Source organism: Vespa velutina, chromosome 18 (genome assembly GCF_912470025.1).
Source record: "Vespa velutina chromosome 18, iVesVel2.1, whole genome shotgun sequence".
NCBI lineage: Eukaryota > Metazoa > Arthropoda > Insecta > Hymenoptera > Vespidae > Vespa > Vespa velutina.
Genome location: NC_062205.1, coordinates 3246317 through 3265842, shown reverse-complemented (window position 1 = coordinate 3265842; position 19526 = coordinate 3246317). Strand labels below are relative to the sequence as shown.

The 19526-nt window shown below is 37.5% G+C and overlaps 1 protein-coding gene and 1 long non-coding RNA gene across 2 annotated transcripts in view; one reads left to right on the top strand and one right to left on the bottom strand.

Annotated features, from left to right (window-relative positions):
- Positions 1-3525, bottom strand: part of LOC124955511 — a 39145-nt gene extending 35620 nt beyond the window's left edge. Inside the window, exon 1 of the long non-coding RNA XR_007102889.1 lies at positions 3165-3525. This is a non-coding gene — a long non-coding RNA (uncharacterized LOC124955511). The remainder of the gene's footprint in view (positions 1-3164) is intronic.
- A 9283-nt stretch (positions 3526-12808) lies between these two features.
- LOC124955562 lies at positions 12809-19428 on the top strand. Its single transcript, XM_047510150.1, is given in 4 exon segments — positions 12809-14261; positions 16053-16794; positions 17273-17659; positions 17661-19428. Coding segments are annotated over 4 exon segments (2976 nt in total). The 5' UTR covers positions 12809-14151; the 3' UTR covers positions 19398-19428.
- Positions 19429-19526: the final 98 nt, after the last annotated feature.

Below are 19526 nucleotides of genomic sequence, written 5' to 3'. Positions count from 1 at the left end.
CGTATTAAAATAATCAACCAAATTTGAACGTTATCTCGCATCTCCTATCACGCATACAAAAGGAAAACTCCTTTATTCGCGACATTTTTTTATATGCCCAACAAATACCAATCTCCGAGAATACGAATTTCCTTCGAAGACCTTTTCTTACTTATCTTATTTCATCGAGCAAATTGATTTTTCCAATTATCACATTTCTATATAAAGATTTAATTAAATTTTTTTCCAACAGCTGCATATAACATCGTGTACGTTTAAACGAATATATTCATGAAAATCATTAAATTTTTTGTAACGCCCGATAGATGAAATATTTACAAAAATAGAATACGGTTTATAACGGGTTAAATGATCGTAAGGAATATCCGTGAAAGAGGTCGAAAGAAAGAGATCCGTAGGCAAGCGCATCAGTGGTCCCTATCTCAGTTGGCCTATACCTTGGTACAACCATCTCATACACATATATACCTACACCTATACCTACATCAACCTGTACCCTACCTGGCTGTCTACCCTCACTATATTCAGTCTGCCGACCGACGAACGTTGCGCCGTATCTGCGCTAGAATCGTAAAGGCACGAGTTTTACGAGCCGTTCCGTGAAATTAATACACGTGTCTCGCATTCTCTCGAATTCGGTGCCGATTATGCGTACAACCAAGGCACGACAACGAGTGGTCTGGGGGACCAAAAAAGAAGGAAAAAGAAAAAGAAAAAAGAACCTTTTTCTTACTCTTTTTCATCATCTCCATCTCTTTCTCTTCTTTTCCTTTTACCATCTCTGTTTCTTTTTCGAATGGTGAAGAAGGGATGGGCGTGTGTGTGTGTGTGTGTGTGTGTGTAGAGCGGGAGGGGGAGTCTAGGGGTAGGGACCCGGCCTTCCGTTTCTTCGACCTTTTATTCATTTTCCAGTTTCGGGTTTCTCTACCCCAAGACGTCGGAGGAGAGTCCGTCCAGTTCGTCGAAAGATAGGCTAATTAATCGAGCCGGGAAACGCAGGAACGTCCGCTCATTAACGGGGAGCGGAATAAAACGCGATAGTGTCGTGTAATGAGCCACGTCTACCCTTCGCATTGTTCAAGACCAATCGCGTCGCAGGAAAGGTTAAAGGGCGAACAGTGTCGTTGAACAGAGAATGCGAGAGGCTTCCTCCGTAATGAGGACGAACTGAGACCAGAAAAGAGTATTTTAAAAGCGAAACTGTATCAGTCTCCACGATACAATACGTATTTTACAAATGGTCTTTCCTAACAATAAATTTTCAACCAAAATGAATGATAAAAATTTGAAAGAATAAATATTACATATTAAATGAATATTAAAAATGTAATATCGATATAATGTGAAAATATAAAATATTAATTATCGTCCATCATAAATCTAAACATCTAATACTAATTCGTAATCCATTCCATGAGTTTCTCTTTTCCTATCGATGTACTATCGGTTCCTAACCAACATCGATCGTTTCTAACGAAGAAAGCGATTCTACACGAACCGAAAGGAAGATCGAAAGATAGAAAGAGAGACGTTGCTGTTCGTCCGAACTCTTTGTTAATCTTTCCGATCGATGATTTTGTAACGAGGGCGATCGTAGGCGTGACCCCGCCGATCGATATCCGTAATTGTCCGTTCGAGACAGAGAACGTTCCAATGGTTGTTGCAACTTTTCTACCAAGAAAGACAGAAAGAGAGAACTGGTCGCGAACGGACGAAGAAATTGATTTAGGTCTGTAATTTCTTTTTTTTGTTTCTTTTTTTGCTTTTTTTTTTTTCTTTTTTAAGGGCTCGATACAACAGATTTCTCACGAGATAAGAATACTGTATAAAAAGCAAGATTTAAAATTACGTTATGAAAGAAAAAGACAGAGAGAGAGATAAGGACCTTGCAAATAATTGCTAAATATAGATCATAGATCAGAAATGTAGCCAACTTTTCTATTCACAATGTGTATGATAATTATGACATAAAGGCAAATAAATAAAAATGATAAATGAAAATTACTTAGAAAACGGTTAGTAAAATAACTAAGTATCGACGTCGATCATCTGAAATATGAGTAACCACGACAACGCGTGTAATTTTCGCAAAGATCTTCGAAGGTAAGTAACCGTAAAGGTAAAGGCGTTGGTTATGGCTACGGCGAACACACATGAACGACGACAATCACTGAGAATTTCGAAACGCGTACTAAGAATCGCATTCTCGTACAATGGTGCGACGTGTCCCAGAGGATGTTAAGTACCCACACAATTTCCACGAAGAAATTAACACGGTTGGTGTAACGAAACTGCATTTAAAACGTAATAGATGTGCTGATCCACGAATGAAGAACTAAAAATTTTTTAATTTTATATCTTTCCACGAATAAAATAGAAAATAATAAATATCAGTTTTCTCACCTTTTCAAACGTTCAATACGCTATAATCTTTCATACGAAAATAATTTCCTATTACTTTTTCCTGGGATTGATGAAAAAAGGTAAAAAATAAAAAAATAAAAACAACGAAGAAGAAAGAAAAAAAGTTAAAAATAACCGTACAATTAATAATCCACTTTTGCCTTATATAAGTAAATAGACGAAATTCTCTTGGGCATTACGTCGATGATATACCATCTGTAGATATTGTCTAACAATCGACAAAAAAAAAAAAGGAGAAGAAGAGAAAAAGAAAAAGAAAAAAGAATAAGAAGAAAATAGATCAATAAGAATATAATGACGCAAGAGAAAGAGAGAAGGCTGATTCGGACGAAATGCGTGCGAGTCTATTCGAGGTTACCGAGATCCTATCTGGCCTCCACCCGCTGGGTCACCATGATGTATCGATCTTGTACGTCCCTGGGTAGTCTCAACCCCAGGCTTGTTCGCCACACCATCCATCGCTACTCACGAGACCCGCAGCTTCGCTTGATTTCATACGTGAGTCGATGAAACATGAATACCTTTAACGCCACCTCGTTCTGCTCGTAGGATCACGCGGCAAAGAGACCGATAATATACATACGTAGAGCTTCGTGCAGACTCGTAAAAAGAACAAATGAAAATTAAAAAAGGACAAAAAAACGATGAATGAAAAGAAAAAAAAAAAAGACAGAGAAAAAGAGCGAGAGAGAGAGAGAGAGAGAGAAACACGCTTCTATCTAAATGGATTATATTCGCACTTAAGTACTCGCTTAGACGGTAGAACTGGTTCCGATATTGCGCCAAGTTGCCAAGCGTAGATTCCGATCGTGCGAAAGTCTTTTCAATACGGGCGAGAAGAACACGAGATGGTAGTACCAAGGTACGGACTGACAATAAGATTTATCCTTAGAACTGTTCCCTCGTATACTGTGCAAGTCGATTGGTACTATCGTGGAATAATAATATAGACTGGTATCGACATTGAATCAAGCTAAAAAGATATTTCATTGTTGTACCGATCGAATAACAACAGCTTACATATCATTACAAGGTGGTCCAGTATTCTCAAAGCACGTGAGTCGGCGTGACACGACGAATTTGTCACGCGTTAGGTCACGCTACGTGCTCGCTCACTCTTTATATATATATATATATATATATATATCTCATACTTTTTTTACCTTTTTCTACCATGTCGCTTTATCTTCCTCTCTCTTTCTCTTTCTTATTTCTTACCTGCTCTCCTGTAGGTGCTACTTGCGCGCATCGCAACAACTCGGAGCAATAAATTTCTGAGACGAAAAGCAAGGAGTCACATAGCCGCCATCGCCATCGCCATCGTCGTCGTCGTCGTCGTCGTCGTCGGTGTCATAATCGTTCTTTCTACGACATTACTTCTTGGCGCCTCTTCTTCCATCTCGTAACGAGCAACGAGTACGAATACAAAAAAGAATTCTATACGCCCGTAACGTTATGTATCCTTGTTACGGTCTTACGCGATTTGCATGCCACTTGACATTCTTTTCCATCCAAGAAGATTCTAGCTTATATCTCGGGAATCGTTGAACAGATCGGTACGACGTCTTCCTCGAGTTGAAGAAACCATGTAGAAACTGACCACCTGGAAATTAACGATGATAAATTAGTTTCAGTCCTTCTTAATAATATATTATTTGATGTAAGAATGATGGCCCCTCACTCTCATCCCAATCGCGATATTCGTTTTCACGGAATGATCATCGCCGGATTAATTTCAAAGCATATCCGACGAATTACCCTTCCCTATATAAATTCTCTCGGCGAACGTCAAAGCAATGGCTCAGAAAATCGTCACGCTTTGACTTACGACACGGTGTATATACGTCGAAGTAGGAAATCGTTTCTAGATCGTGTCGTGTTTCTTTCCTTTTTATTTTCTTTTTCTTTTTCTTTCTTTTTTCTTTTTATCTTTCTTTGATATAGCGTTAACGGAAGTCCAGCTCGTGCCGTGAGACCGGAATCGTCCACTTGGAATTTCAGTTGGTCGCATTGATGTTGTGAGGTCGCTCAAGAAAAAGGGAGAGAAAGAGAGAGAGAGAGAGAGAGAGAGGGAGAGAAAGAGAAAGAAAAAGAGAGAGAGAGAGAGAGAGATAGGAAAAGAGAGACGAAGGCGAGAACGTCCTGTTGGTTGTATGGCGAGAAATCGTAATGTCTTAGAAGAAAAGACTATGAGAGGTAGAGAAGAAAAGTGAAACGGAGAGAGAAAGATAGGAGGAACTAAGAGGCACAAGGCACGAGCAAGGGCATGCGCGAATCCGCGTCTAATCATGAATTTAACGCTTTTTATAGTGTCGTCAGGATTCTTTTGTCGACGGATCATTTTCCCACAGCTACTACTATAGGGGCCACCGTGAATGAAACCTGAACGCTGTCGATGCTTTTAACCCATCAACCGAGTTTTATATGTTCGTGATCGATTTTGATATATACATATATATCTATCTTTTTATATATACTTTTATACATACACGTACATATACGTACACGCACACACACACACACACATACACACATACACACATATATATATACCTATTTATAATGCATAAAAATAAAAATTTTTTTTTCGATTTAAATCAAGACGTATAACGTCTCTAACGAAGAAAAGCAAGTTCGTATGAAAGGCAACGCATCAAGTACGCCTTCTTCATCGATAGTGTACGACTCCTTGATTGCCACGCGTCGAAACGCTATCGTGAATCAATCATTCTTCTTTATTTTTTACGAGGCGTTTATTGTAACGCAAGGCGGCGCCCTATACTACCGGTAGTGAAAGAGATCTCCTCTTCGATCGATTGATCGGTTATTAAATACGCATGGCCCATCGAACATCGTATATGTACCTTATAATTATCACCATCATTCTTATTATACCGCTTGATACCCATTCGTTACTACCTTCGTATAACGTGTAATTAGAAGAAATGTTTGTTACCCGTATCGCTTCACAATGCGAGATCCAATCAATGAATCGATCATCGACAGTTAAAAACAAATCCAAATTTATTAATTTCAATGATCTTTAGCATCGTTCTTCTTTCGGTGAATAAAATTTTCTTCCTGAAATATCATGTGGCCTACGATAAATATTATTATATATAGCATTAATATCAATTTGATTATAAGTCTAATAGCAAGCAATTATTAGAAAGTATATATATATGTATATATTTAATTCGTTATCGTAGAAAAAAAAAAAGTTACTTGCGCCTGCATTAATGTTACAATATCTATTAATTTAAAAGAAGAAATTAGCAAGAAAGTGATTCGCGAGAAAGCTGTTTCTGAAGAGAACTTTTTATGATGACCGTGTGAATGTATGTTACAGATTCAATAAGTACTTCGATTACTGTCTCACGTTTCCTTCACGCTCCTTTCATTAACGGATTAAATATAGAGAAAATCAGACATTCTACGGGCACATCGATAATACTCATTTTATCCGTGAAGGTATCGTAATCGAATACGGTGTTAGTGGACCGTCGGTTGTGTAACACATAAAACGGGGCGCACAAAAGACGATGCTATCGGGGTTGGAGGAGGTTCCGCGTAATCTATCCAATTATCGTTCGATCAGAGCCGTATCCTTCAATGTCCAGGGCCCCTCGACTTTACCAAGAACAGTACCTTCAAACGAATGGATCGTGGTCGTTTTCGTGCACCAAAAAAAAAAAAGAAAAAAAAAGAGAAAGCAAAAAGGAACAACATCTCTCCGGTCGATATCGGCGCTGTTCTATACAATAAAAGTTTATTTTCCTTTTTTTTTCCCCCTCTTGTATCATCACTCGTCCGTGAAAGAGCAAACAACAAGTAAGATATTTAATTAATTATTCGAATTAATTAATGATTTGAAAAAATACTCCCGGAAACTAAGCTCGTAGGAGATTTAACAAATTCTATAGTTTGAAGTACAAGTTTCCGGTATCTAGATTGCTTAAGCGTAACAAGAATCTCTAGATGTGAAAGTGAGAAAAAGAAGAAGAGTAGGAATAGTGGTAGTAAAGATGGAGCGAGCAAAGAAGAACCGGGTTAGGTGAAACACAAAAGTAAGAAGAAGAAGAAGAAGAAGAAGAAGAAGAAGAAGAAGTAGAAGAGAAGGGAGGTAAAAATGTTTGAAGAAAAAGAAGAAGAAGGGAGAGGAGAGGCAAAGGGAAAGAGAAAAGAGGGAGTGGACCGCGGCGAGGTCGCGACCTGTAAGCCCGCAGGGCCCCAGTGAAAGGCCCAACGGCGATCCGCATCCGCGGGGGCCTACGACGTAGACCCGAAGTCGAGCCGAACGAGCGAGCGAGAGCGTAGCGAGTAAAACCGAGACAGACGGATGGAAGAAACGAACGAACGAACGAACGAACGAACGAACGGACGAGGGCCTCAGTGAGGAGGCATCGTGAGTCGTTTCTTAAGATCGCCTTCTTCTTGGCGGGCCCACTGCCATTATGGCGCACTTAAAGTGGCAATCGTGTGGAAGGCAGCACCGACGCGCAATATAGCCAAGAGTTGCGCAACCTAAGCTTGACCCCACCCTAAGGTCCAACCGTGGACGCTCTCTACGCCATGGCAAACGTAATCGTGACACGGCACTATACTTCGCTACTGACGGAATCCTCCTGCTCTTTCCATAGGACTTACATTATCAAAGAAAGACTTTGTTCCCAACTTAAAACAAGATCAATGAACAAAGATAAATGTATACATAACAAAGATAAACGTGTGTGTGTGTGTGTGTGTGTGTGCGTCCGTATACATATATATAGAGAGGACGAATTTTTTTTAAATTAAGATACCTAAATATCTTGAAAATAATTCAGTCTAATCGAATCATACATTTTTAAATATGTAATTAGCAAATATAATCAATAAAAGACACGATGACTTTCGTTATTGTGAAACTGAAAAGGACATTTTTTCAGTTAGAATTAATTAGAAATTTATAAAAAGAATATTTTTTCTCTCTCTCTCTTTTTTTTTTTTTTTTTTTTTTTTTTTTAAATTAGAACAACATGACTGATATATTATAGGAAGTACGAAGATCATATGCAAATATGATCATAATGCACGCGTGACCGTAACGCACCCATTTTCATAATTTAAATACATCTAATTATTTACGTAAGTCGATAAGCTAATGAGTATAGCGAGAAGCGAACGAGAAACTTGTTGATTATTATTATTTATAGTGCATAAATACGAGTTATATAACGGTAGGCACATCTGATCTCTATAAAGGTATATATTATAGATATATGCGCGAGACGATTAAAAGTGAATTAACAACCGACTACCGAAGGATTGAGTACGTGAAGAAATTTAAATATCATTTTCATATCTTTCACGAATGATTTGAAAACTCAAATGCGATAGGGATCGGTCGTTTAACATTAAATTATTACAATATAGATATATAATACGTACATACATAGATAAAACGTACTATAGTATATTTGCGATATCAGTTAACAGACATTTTAAACATCGAGTATCGAAGAGTAAGTAAGCATCCGAGAACTTTCAACCGAAAATAACTTAGGACACGTTCGAGCGTGTTCCAACATTATAGTTTCTCTAATGGAGAGAAGATTTCTGCGTTGTCCGAGAGGTAGGTATTCGCGAGGTTCGAAGCGCGTTGCTTCTCGAAGATAGTCCGTCGTATCCCTTACGACTGCTTTCAGTCTTCTCTAAAGTGTTTTAGAACTCTGTAGAAGTGGGTGCTCTCAGCCGTTTTCTCTCAAGCAAACTACCTTGTTCTTCTTCTTCTTCTTCCTCCTCTTCCTCCTCCTCCTCCTCCTCCTCCTCCTCCTCCTCCTCCTCCTCCTCTTCTTTCTCCTTTCTTATTCTGTTACCACGATAAAAGCAAGAAAGAAGTCGATGCGCGTGCGCGCGCGAGCGCACGAGTCGCATCTAACCCGGTTCTCGAAGATTCATCCAGGTTGTCTCGCACCGTGTGGCTCTTATGGTTTCTGCTAACGACCTTTCCCCCGATAGCTTACGCGATTTAATAGTCGAGTACGCGAGGGAGCGCTCGAACGCGTACCACCGTATCTTCGTGTTAAACCTATGTGAATATAAAAGCGTATGTGTATATATATATATATACATATATATATATATATATGTATGTATGTATGTACGTATATAAGAGATATAATACACAAGTCTCAGCGATTCTAGAATCCTACACGAGAGAGAAAGAAAAAGAGAGAGAGAGAGAGAGAGAGAAAGAGAGAGCAAGCGCCCACAAAGATCGGACGATCGGGCAAGGGGAAAGTTATGTGCGATCCTCGAGCCTTCGCGCAAAACGCGTCTTCTCTCGATATCTCTCTCTTTTTCTTTCTCTCTCTCTCTCTCTCTCTCTCTCTCTTTCTCTCTCTTTCTCCACCATGGAGCCGGTTTCTGCATTCTAAATATACTTGTTGCCCGTTTAAATCTTTCCCGGTGATTTCGTACAGTGGTCTCTTCTCAGTTTCTTTCTCTCTCTTTCTCTCTCTCTTTCTTCCTCTTCTACTAAATTCGTCATTTTATTTAAATTTTTATTCATTAAATGTTTTTCTCTATTCACTCTGTTTAAACTTGTTGCATATAAGTTTTCTTTTTTTTTTCTCTCTCTCTCTTATCACCATTAGGCATCGAGCTCAGGTAGCAGAATAATTTCATTCCCTTTTTATTTCTTCCTGTATTCTAACTCTGAAACTTCCCAGATCACTTTCCAAGTGCATCAGGATAACTATGACTAGTCCATGATCTTTAAAATCCTTTGTTATGTGTAATCCTATCTTGGATTAGCTGCCAAAGAGCATAGTCATCATACCAATATCGCATTAATGCGAGAAAAATTATGCGTACGATCATTCCTCGAAAGCTCATATATCCCGCATTACCAGAGCTGATCTCTTCTTAATGACTCCTTTTCGATTTAGCGTCGGAAATCCTCGCAACTCGCTCAACACTTCTGTCGTCGCCGCTGTTAAATAACGATCGCTGTTCCCGACACTGATCCTTCTCATTCTTTCTCTTTCTCTCTCTCTCTTTCTCTCTCTCTCTCTCTCTCTCTCTCTCTCTCTCTCTCTCTCTCTCTCTCGATAGTTATTTTCGAAGTAAGCAAAAGTAAGCAGGCGTTACGCGAAACAAAATGAAAAACGTCGTTCTGCGAAGGAAGTTCTCCGAAGCAATTGAAATAAACGACGAAATTTACCAAGCGACTTCTTAAAACGTTCGAGGATTTAGCGAGTGCCTTTGCTTGCTAAAATATTCTCACGTCTACCTACGGCACTTTACTGCTTCTGCAAAATGTACAGCGGCAATGATCTCGTGACGACGATTATCCTTCGTCTTCTTTAACGCGAGAATTAAATTAAAAAAAAAAAAAAAAAAAAAATTTTAACATTTTAAAAGGTTTCAACGAAATATTCTTACACGATAGAAAACATTGAACTAAAGGTTTAATTTATGCCACGAAAAATTATCAATACTCATTGGTCTCTCTGGTTGAAAGAGGATAGAGACCTTGAAACGCACAGTCGTCGTTTATTTTACAAGTAATACCCTTTGACGATTCCAACGAAAGCGATTGTTACGTTCGGGTTAACCATCGTTAAAAACCATCGTAAAATAAATGTCAACTCTAACGCAATTACCTGGGCATGTTTAACTGCAAGCTGAGCTGTCGTCAAAGATGAACAACGACGAGTCATTAATTCTCTTAAGTTCTGACACATCGAAATAACCACCTGAAACTATTATTCTCTTTTGTCGGTTCACACTTTTAAGAAACACGTAATATACAAAGATGCGTACATTTGTTTATATATAATCAATAGCACTTTCATATAGATATGTAAAAATATGATAAAACTGGCAACGTAATATGGTCATTGTTCTTTCTCAGATTATATCAAATGACAATGTGGAACCACAGAATTCCCTAACGGAACATATGCACCACGGTTAATTCTATTAAGGAAGACTCGATACGCGCATCAATCTTGCACTAATAACGTGCCGGGACAATTTACTTTGTCTCAGCCATCTGCCGTGTATTAAGCCCATATGTAGTTACGGTTTCTGTCTCGAGGCAAAGAGAAATCATACTCTCTACTCTTTGATAACCGTATATCCCAGGAAAATACTATCTCTCCACGCAATCACGATGCATCCGTGGTCCGATGCATGGCCTCTGCGGATCAAAGTACACCGCTTCGGCTACAATTAACCGTACCGGAGGTGAATACAAATACTATTTGCCAGAGCCATCTTCGTCGCTTTGTAATTAGTACACCTACCTACACACCCGTCATCGTCGTAGTCTCTTTCTCTCTCTCTCTCTCTCTCTCTCTCTCTCTTTCTTGATGTTTAATAAGAAAGAAGCTTCGTTCGTGAATATGATGATAGATTTTGGTACCCACGCGATTTCTTCGACTTTTTAAAACTGTCCATCGTCATTTATTCTGTCGATATTCCTGACGTCATTCGTGAATATCTTACAACGCACGTTGGACCACTGTAACCAAATTAAAAATCTATTTATATAATGTAATTATTATTACTTTTTACAGTATTATATCTATAGTTAAATTTATATTTAGACTGAATTTATTAATCATGAATGATTTTTATCGTAACTCGTGATTCATTGAAAGCAACGACCTTTAAAATCAACAAAACCATTTTAATAGATTCGTGACCTTTCTTCGCAATAACTAATGTCCGCTATAAGTATACATATTGATAACAGTAGTCAGCGTTAAATACCAAAATCTTAATAGAAAAAAAAAAAAAAAAATAAAAGATTGCTTACCGTGTATGTTTACAAATCGTCTAGCTATAACGTCATTAAGAACAGGAACGTTAAAGAGATAGACATAAACTCATCGTCTAGCGAAACAATCAACCAAGCCACCTATGGCTTCCATCATGTTCTAGACATGCACGAGAACAAATTAGGATCCACCAGTTACTTGACAAATTTCGTCTAGCGCTGCGGGAGAGCACCTTCTAATATCCTTCCTTTACTCTCTCTCTCTCTCTCTCTCTCTCTCTCTCTCTCTCTCTCTCTCTCTCCCTCTTATTCTTCGTCCTCCTTTCTCTCCCATCCTCCGCATATCCCTCTTTCGTTTCCACTGTCATAGAACTCGGTTGGCCGCGCGTAATCGCCGCAGGCCATCCTTAGGTATTCCTCGCACGAACACTCGAACCTTTCGATACGAGCCATATTCTATTCTCGTAGGCTCTACTTTACCCGTGCTTCACTTGTGTATATGTATATACGTATGTGTGTGTGTGTGTGTGTGTTCCTGTGCGCGCGCATCGGCAAGGAACGTTTGTACTGGAGCGTGCAATACATATCAGCTTGATAGGTGGTAGGACGAAGGAGGATGAGGCCTTCCTCGGTGAAGAAGAAGGTACCGCTATCGCCCTCTGACCTCTCGAGGCAAGCGAACGAGGCCTCCTTCCTTCATGGGCACCGGTAATTTTGCCTTCGGTCCTGGCTTCCTGGTGCTACCCAGATCTAGATCATCGAAAATCCCAAGACGAGTGTACCTTTCTTTCGTTTGCGTTACGAGGTTAATACCGATCCCCATCATCCTCTATACTTTTTTCTTCTCTCGAGGATTCCACTTCGAGCACTTGCCGATGTTACTACTTCGAACGAATCCCTAGAAAACAAAATCCTTATCTACATTATTGAACTTTGTTTAACCGTGGGAAAGAAAATCCATATGACGTAGAAAAAAACGATATATCTAGTTAGCATTATTAATGTAACAATTATTTTAAAAGAAGAATTCATTGAAATTATCGAAATTGTAATAAATAAATTTAAGTAATAATTTATTACAATTATCGAAATTGTAATAAATACGATTTAAAGTTATAATTTTTAAGTCTAATACACAATGGCGGATAACTGATCTAGTAAAATAATGTCATGGGATGTTTCTAGCCACATGCACGATCCGTAAGACTTCTCCGACGTCTTAGAACCCGCATACATACATACATACATATATATATATATATACACACGAAAGGAAATGAGCTTGACACGTTCAGGAATCTACGTACATGTACAGATTGGATTTAGGTTGTACATATGTACATACGTCGAGAAATGATCATTCACGTAAATAGAGAAGCACCGTCGTTTCTTCCACGTGTTCGTGCATCTATGTATATAGTATATAACTTCATACTAGATTCGGTGGATGCTTTCGATACTACTTCGAAGTCTTTAGATAAAGGTAACTGTTTTCGTTATATCGAAGTAACGGTCGTCTAGTCTAGCAAGGAGAATCGTTGACGAACATGCAAAAGCATTAACTATACGATAAGATGAAAAATTGCCATGACCTACTGTGAAACAGGTGAGAGAGAAAGAGAGAGATATCTCACCGAATTTCTCCTTTTTTCAATATCTTTTTCTACTGACAGTTATCATAACGTATGGTAAACTTGATGATGCCTTACGTAAAACCTAAGATAATAATAATAATAATAATAATAATAATAATAATAATAATAATAATAATAAAATATTGTGAGAATCGAAGATTAATAAAATTTCCGATAGTAATAAATCGTATTAAACAAACGAGACGTTTCGCAACAACAACAAAAAAGTTGTTCGATTAATCCTTATAGCTTTTTTGTTCGTACGAACAGTAGTATGTACGATCCTGAATGTTTTAGGATTAATCAACTACTCTCGCGAGTAACAACTTGCAACATCAATACAAAAAAGAAATCTTCTTAGCTTCCGTTCTCACGATTAAAACACAGTGAGAGCCTTCATCGATCCTTAAAAAAAAAAAAAAAGAAAAAAGAGGAAGAGAAAAAGAGAGAGAGAGAGAGGGAGAGAGAGAGAGAGAAAAAATGAAACAAAAATAAAATTGTATAAGGACAAATGAGAGAAACAATCGTCGACGTTATAAATCATATCTATATATGTATATGTATATGTATATATATATATATATATATATGTATAGTAAGATCACTGATGATTCTTAATTATGTAAGTAAACTGTTCTCTCAGTAATAAGATGCAGATTTATGATAAACGAAACTTCAATTAAAACAGTTTCTTAAGAAATGTTAAGCACAATAATATCCAAAGTTTTATCAAAGTAAAATAAAATACTATAAATAGATACACACACACAATGTCTTAGGCAACGTTCTAACCTCTTAACATATTTTTCTTAACTCTTGTTTAAACTCTTGTTTCGGTCTAATATTCATCATTGGAATAAAGAAACTAGAGAGAAAGAAAAAAAAATTAAGAAAGAAAAAGAAAGAGAGAGATAGAGATAGAGAGAGAGAGAGAGAGGGAGAGAGTGAGAGCAAACGATTGTGGAAGAATACGTTCGTTTTAATCGTTAATCGCCAATTACGCAGGACGTCCCGGTTCCAAAACTCTCAGAAGCATTTTAACGAGCCGTTGTGTCGCCCAGCAAGGAATTTAACTTCGTCTCATCCTTCGAGTAGCTTCCACCGATGGCCCCCACGACGAGAGCACCCACAACGGTGTTCGCGATACCCTTCCTCTCTCTTTCTCTCTCTCATTCTCTCTTTCTTTCATTCTCATGTGTTCCTCGTTTCTCTTACTTTAGTCCACCTTCTTTTCACCGTATCCGATATAAGGAACGTGTGTGCGTGCGCTGCACCCCGTACCAATTAGCGCATACTTCGGCTCTTGGTGTTCGGGACCCCAGCATGGTCCCGACAAAAGGTGCTCTCTCTCAGGACCCAACGACGACGACGACGACGACGACGACGACGACGACGACGACGACGACTACGACGAGGCACGGTCCGTTTTCAAGGTGACTTTTCTTGGCATATTTAACCCTTCGAACGTTAAGTCACAGTGCCGGAGAGTGAGTTTTTTGGACCCGGATCTTCTTCCTCTCTCTCTCTCTTTTTTTTCTTTTTCTTCTTTTATCCCTTTCTCACGTCGTAATCGTTATTTCCTTCCAGGTCGAACTAAATGAAAGTGAATTAATCTAAAATACGTATAATTACATAACGTATTACAATTCAAAACGAAACTTTCGATCAATTCTATCCTCTAAATTATTGGATTATTATGACGATTCATTTGGATGAGTTATTTATAACAACGTTAAGTGAATGATTAAATACGTTTAGATATCTTTTCGCGTATGTACGACGTACGATCTACGTATTAATATTAATCCAATGTATTCTGATATCACGTAGGCCGATTATTAATTTATAATTAGTAGATACATTAGAATATCTCTTACTATGAATAAACGAGTTTTAATATATGAATGATCTTCACGCTTATTCTCTAACACTCGATTCAAAATATGTATATGAAGAGACACGAATAATAATTACATACAAGCTCCGTACATTCTCCCTCTCCTTTCTCATCGTTCCATACAACGAAATCGATTCAATATTCTTCTTACTTTGGAATATATAATACATATGTAAATAATATAGATGAATACTTACTTTCTTGTTTTTTGCTTTGCGACATTGACCTTGTTCACTCATTCATAAGAATATTTATTAATGCCGATTAATTGTATATTCATTACTCGACGACCGATCTATTTGCATACGCCAACGAACATTTTTTATATTAATAACGTATTTATACAATGTCGTTCGTTAACCAATAGGAAATAACTTCGTCTTTATTATACGCCCCCGTGATTGGTCAACGAAAGCCGGAAGTAATTATTAGCTTATAACGTTTTTCATACGATATGTATTTATAAGATATCGATTGTCGGCCAATAGGAAATAACTTCGTCATTATTATACGCCTTTGTGATTGGTCAACGTATGTACGTCAGAACTAATCTTTGGCTCGATTGGTCCTATAATTTTTTTTTCTTCTTTCCGATTTATCCTGAAATAAAATTATAATATTAATTAACTTTTGCTATTATTAATATAATTAATTTAATTGAAAATCTATCTCATTTATATAAGATTGAAATATTTGATATTAATTATATGTAACTTTCAATTAGACGAGTTTTCAATTGATATAAATGTTCATATTAATATAACGGTAAATTGATAAAGAATCAATCTTCGGACATAATGATTAATTTCTAAAAAAGAAAATATGACGAAATGAAACGCCTCTCTTACGGGTCCCGGTAACGGTGTTTTGCATCGTGTTTCGCGCCATAGGTTTAAGTATAGAGTAAATGTAAAATCTACGTAATAATCTACGACGAAATTGCAGATACCAAAAAAGAAGTTCGAGAAATACTATATGCATAGATAAGAAAATATGATAAATTGTTTCATTATTATTATTAACATAACTAATTTTTCCTACAGGTAACGTATCTACATCTGAACATAAATACACTGCGTATTTGCTTGCTCAATGTAATCATAATTCTTTTGTTAACGTCACAATCACCTAACCTTTCGAGACATAATCCTTTTTTTTTTTAAATTTTCCGCGCTCTCATTTACACTACAGACAAAATTATTTGGGACTGATGTAAAAAAAGAGAAAGATTAAATTAAATTAAAAAAAAAAAGAAAAAAAAAAAAAAGAAAAAAAAAGGAAAAGAAAGAAAAATAACAAAAAGACAAAAATTAAATTATATTTTCAGGATGTCGTGTTTCGGTGGTCAGGACAAGCAGATTTATCTCGTGGAAGTGTTGATCGACAAATTACAATTGACACCGAACAAAGTGAAGGACATTGGTGATCGGGCTGTCGCAATTAAAGTCAAGCTTCTCGATTTCCCTCTATTCGAGATCACAAGGGAAGATTTTGAATCATTAAAGAAATCACCTACTATCGTAGAAAAAAATGGGATCGTACGTTTTTCCATAGGTAGAAGTTGTTTATTCATTAGAAAACCGAAAGATCTCGTAGATGAGCTTCGTAATGCTAGCGTTGGTATCGGTGTATTTTGCGTCGGTGATACTTATCCTTTGGCCGAGGCCATTGTTAAATTATCTGGTTGTTTATGCGATCAAATCGCAATGTCGACGAATGATACCGAAAATATGCCAAAGCCGTTCTCCGTAAAAGGTGGTTTTCACTTATTGGATCCAGGAGAAAATCCATCGGGAATATTGGATATGGAATTGAAGGTCACTTGTTTTGGACGATTCATAACTACGAAATACGAGCTTAGACCAAGCTTTTTCATTTTCAAGAAAAAGGAGGACATGCGAGAATTTTGCGTCGAACGAAATATACCGCCTCACATACGTCATGATTTGCTCAAGGAAGACTATCCTCTGCCAGAATCAATACACGAAAGTTTTATCGCCAATTCAGACGTCAAGGAATCAACCACGCAGAAGAATAAAAAGAAAGCTAAAAAGAATAAAAAGGCTTCGAAATAACGATGATTCGTTCATTAAGATTATAATCGATGATCCTGATTATTAATATGGTTTTATTTATTTTTTTTTTCTTTTTTATGCGTATAAATAACTTCGATATTACATATATGTACATGTGTACATACATACATACATACATACATACATAGGAAAAGATTGATATATTACAAATAGCGACGTATGTGAATTTACATTACATGAAATCTAAATCAAATAAATAACGCACAAGTCAAATTTATTTTTCAAAGTCGTTATTTAATTACGTTGATGTGTATGTAATCCACAAAGTAACATATCACCATGACAACAAAATATCTTCAATCGATTCCGATGACTGAAAGACATAATACATAGGTTTAAAAATTAGACGTCGGTCTTGTCGACCACAAAATTAATGGCGTATTTCGCAATAATAATAAACCTGAAATAATCCATCGGATTAGATATGCTTCCTAAATTCTTGTTTAATTAAAAACGAAAGTATATCTTTTACTACGCTTTTTTTACTCTAAATTATCCGATGAGCAAAAAATTGTCTAAAAAAGGAAATAATCCATTTCAACGAGGTGGTGTTGCTACGTCATCGCCACGGCTGCCAATAAACGATCCAGGTTTTAAATATTTAACGACAGCTGAGAAGTTGAACAATCGTGAGTATCGCAACTTGATTTATAAAGCTTATCCCAACGAGTCAACTTGCAATTGTCTACCGATAAACCAAACGCTGCATCCATTAATATGTCGTTCCGGTTGTCAGCGTTTGTGTTGCATGAAATTAAGAAATCCTCAAAAGTTCATTGTAATATGTAAAAAAGAAAATTTACCGTCAGAAACGAGGAAACAAAATGAAGAAGGATAATGATCGATTAAAAAGCGGAAGTAGCGAAGACGATTATTACCATAATACCGATACACCGATCGACGTTGAGAATAATATCGAATTCACTTGGTACGGTGATAAAATCACGAAAGAAAATAATCGTTTGCAAGGTGGAGGACATGAATATGATCTACCAGGTTGCGTGTGTTCCGGTGCACCGAGTCTTTACAAAAAGAGCGAAGAAACGGGTTGTAAGGGCAGATTGAAAAGTTTAGAAAAGGCAAAGCCTGGCTGTACCTGCGCAGGACAGGATCCGCCTATTTGGAAAAAAGGCGGTCCAGATTGCAATAAGAAACCATGTACAGGTATTGATTGTCTCTTGCGCGCATTCAAGGAAGCCCAAGAATTCGTAGATTCCTTAGGGAAGGTACCTGGTTTCGAAGGTTTAGGCTTGATGGACCCTTCGGAAAGTCCTTTTTTTGGCAGAGATATCAGCAAAGATTACGAGACCGATGATACACAGGCAGAGAAGAGAGCGCAGGCATTACCATTACCAAATCCTCATTGCACAGCTCCTTGCAATCCACGTATTGGAACACGTAAATTTGATACAGGCACTAATAACGTTTCCGTGCCTCATTCAACTTCGGCTTATACCGCAGCAACGCCATTAACGATAGCCGTGCCAGGTCGTACAGGGGTCGTACGCGAAGCTGTACCTACGCTACCTGATAACGGTTCGACCGTTGTTTATGCAAAGCCAAAAAAGAAGGAAGAGAAGAGAGAGGAAAAGATCGACAAGTCGAAGGATATCGATGCCACGCCATCTGTACCTGTGGAAATTGATCTAGGTCCTTGCGGTGAGCCTAAATGTAAATCAAGACGTAAGAAGGTCATGGATACTGTAGAATCCATCGAAAATATAGAATTTTCTCATAAGAAATCAGTGACGCAAATAAAGCCTTTAAGTACTGGTGTGACAACACCTTTGACCAGTAGTAAAGCTAGTGAAAAGGGTAAACATAAGCTTAAGATCAACTCTATAAGTCCCTCTGGAGATCGTACTATTAAAACACCTATAAAGGTCAGTAAACGCGTGATGCGTTATGTATATTCCATCGGCGATGTTTATCCTGGTATTCATTATGGTCACAAAAATTGTATCGATGTACGTATGAGAGTACCAGCCAATATGGGTTGGTTATGGAATACTAGTAGCACGCTTTATAACTTGAAACCACGAATCGGCTGGAAGCCTGGTGCTATAGGAAGGTATTTGAGCGAATTGCTTAAAGAGGCAAAAGCTGGATCAAAGGGTAAACCAAGGGCTGTACCTTTCCGTACTAGAAAAGGTAAAACTTATAGGAGTATGAGCTTTACCTCGGTGAAAAAGTTACAAGCAAAGAAAGAAAACGAAGAGGAAACGGAACTACCACCAACTTTACACATTCATAGAAAAGATGGAACGTACTATGTTACAATGTATCCGATCAAGCAAGAGACAATGGACGTGCCAAAGCTAGAACAACCTATGAAACCGTTGCAATTTAAAATTGTAAAGAACAAAGACGACGAATCTGTGGCATCTAGCTCGACCGCGTCAGATATGGAAATCGAATTTTCACCTCCTGCAGCGGTTAGTAGGTATCGAAAGAAGCCCGACGTCATTCACATCGATACCCAAGTTAAGCAGCAAGATATACTCGATGCATTGAAAATCTCAGACATTTTGAAAAAAGATAAAAAATTCAATAAAACGAGAAAGCCGAGAAAATGACACGATCGAAGAACTTTATTGTCTATTATGCAAAAATAATTTTTTTTTTTTTTTTTTTTTTTTTTTTCAAATTTAAAATTATTTCAAATTCACTTGACATTGTCATTACGAATGAACGGAATCGATGTT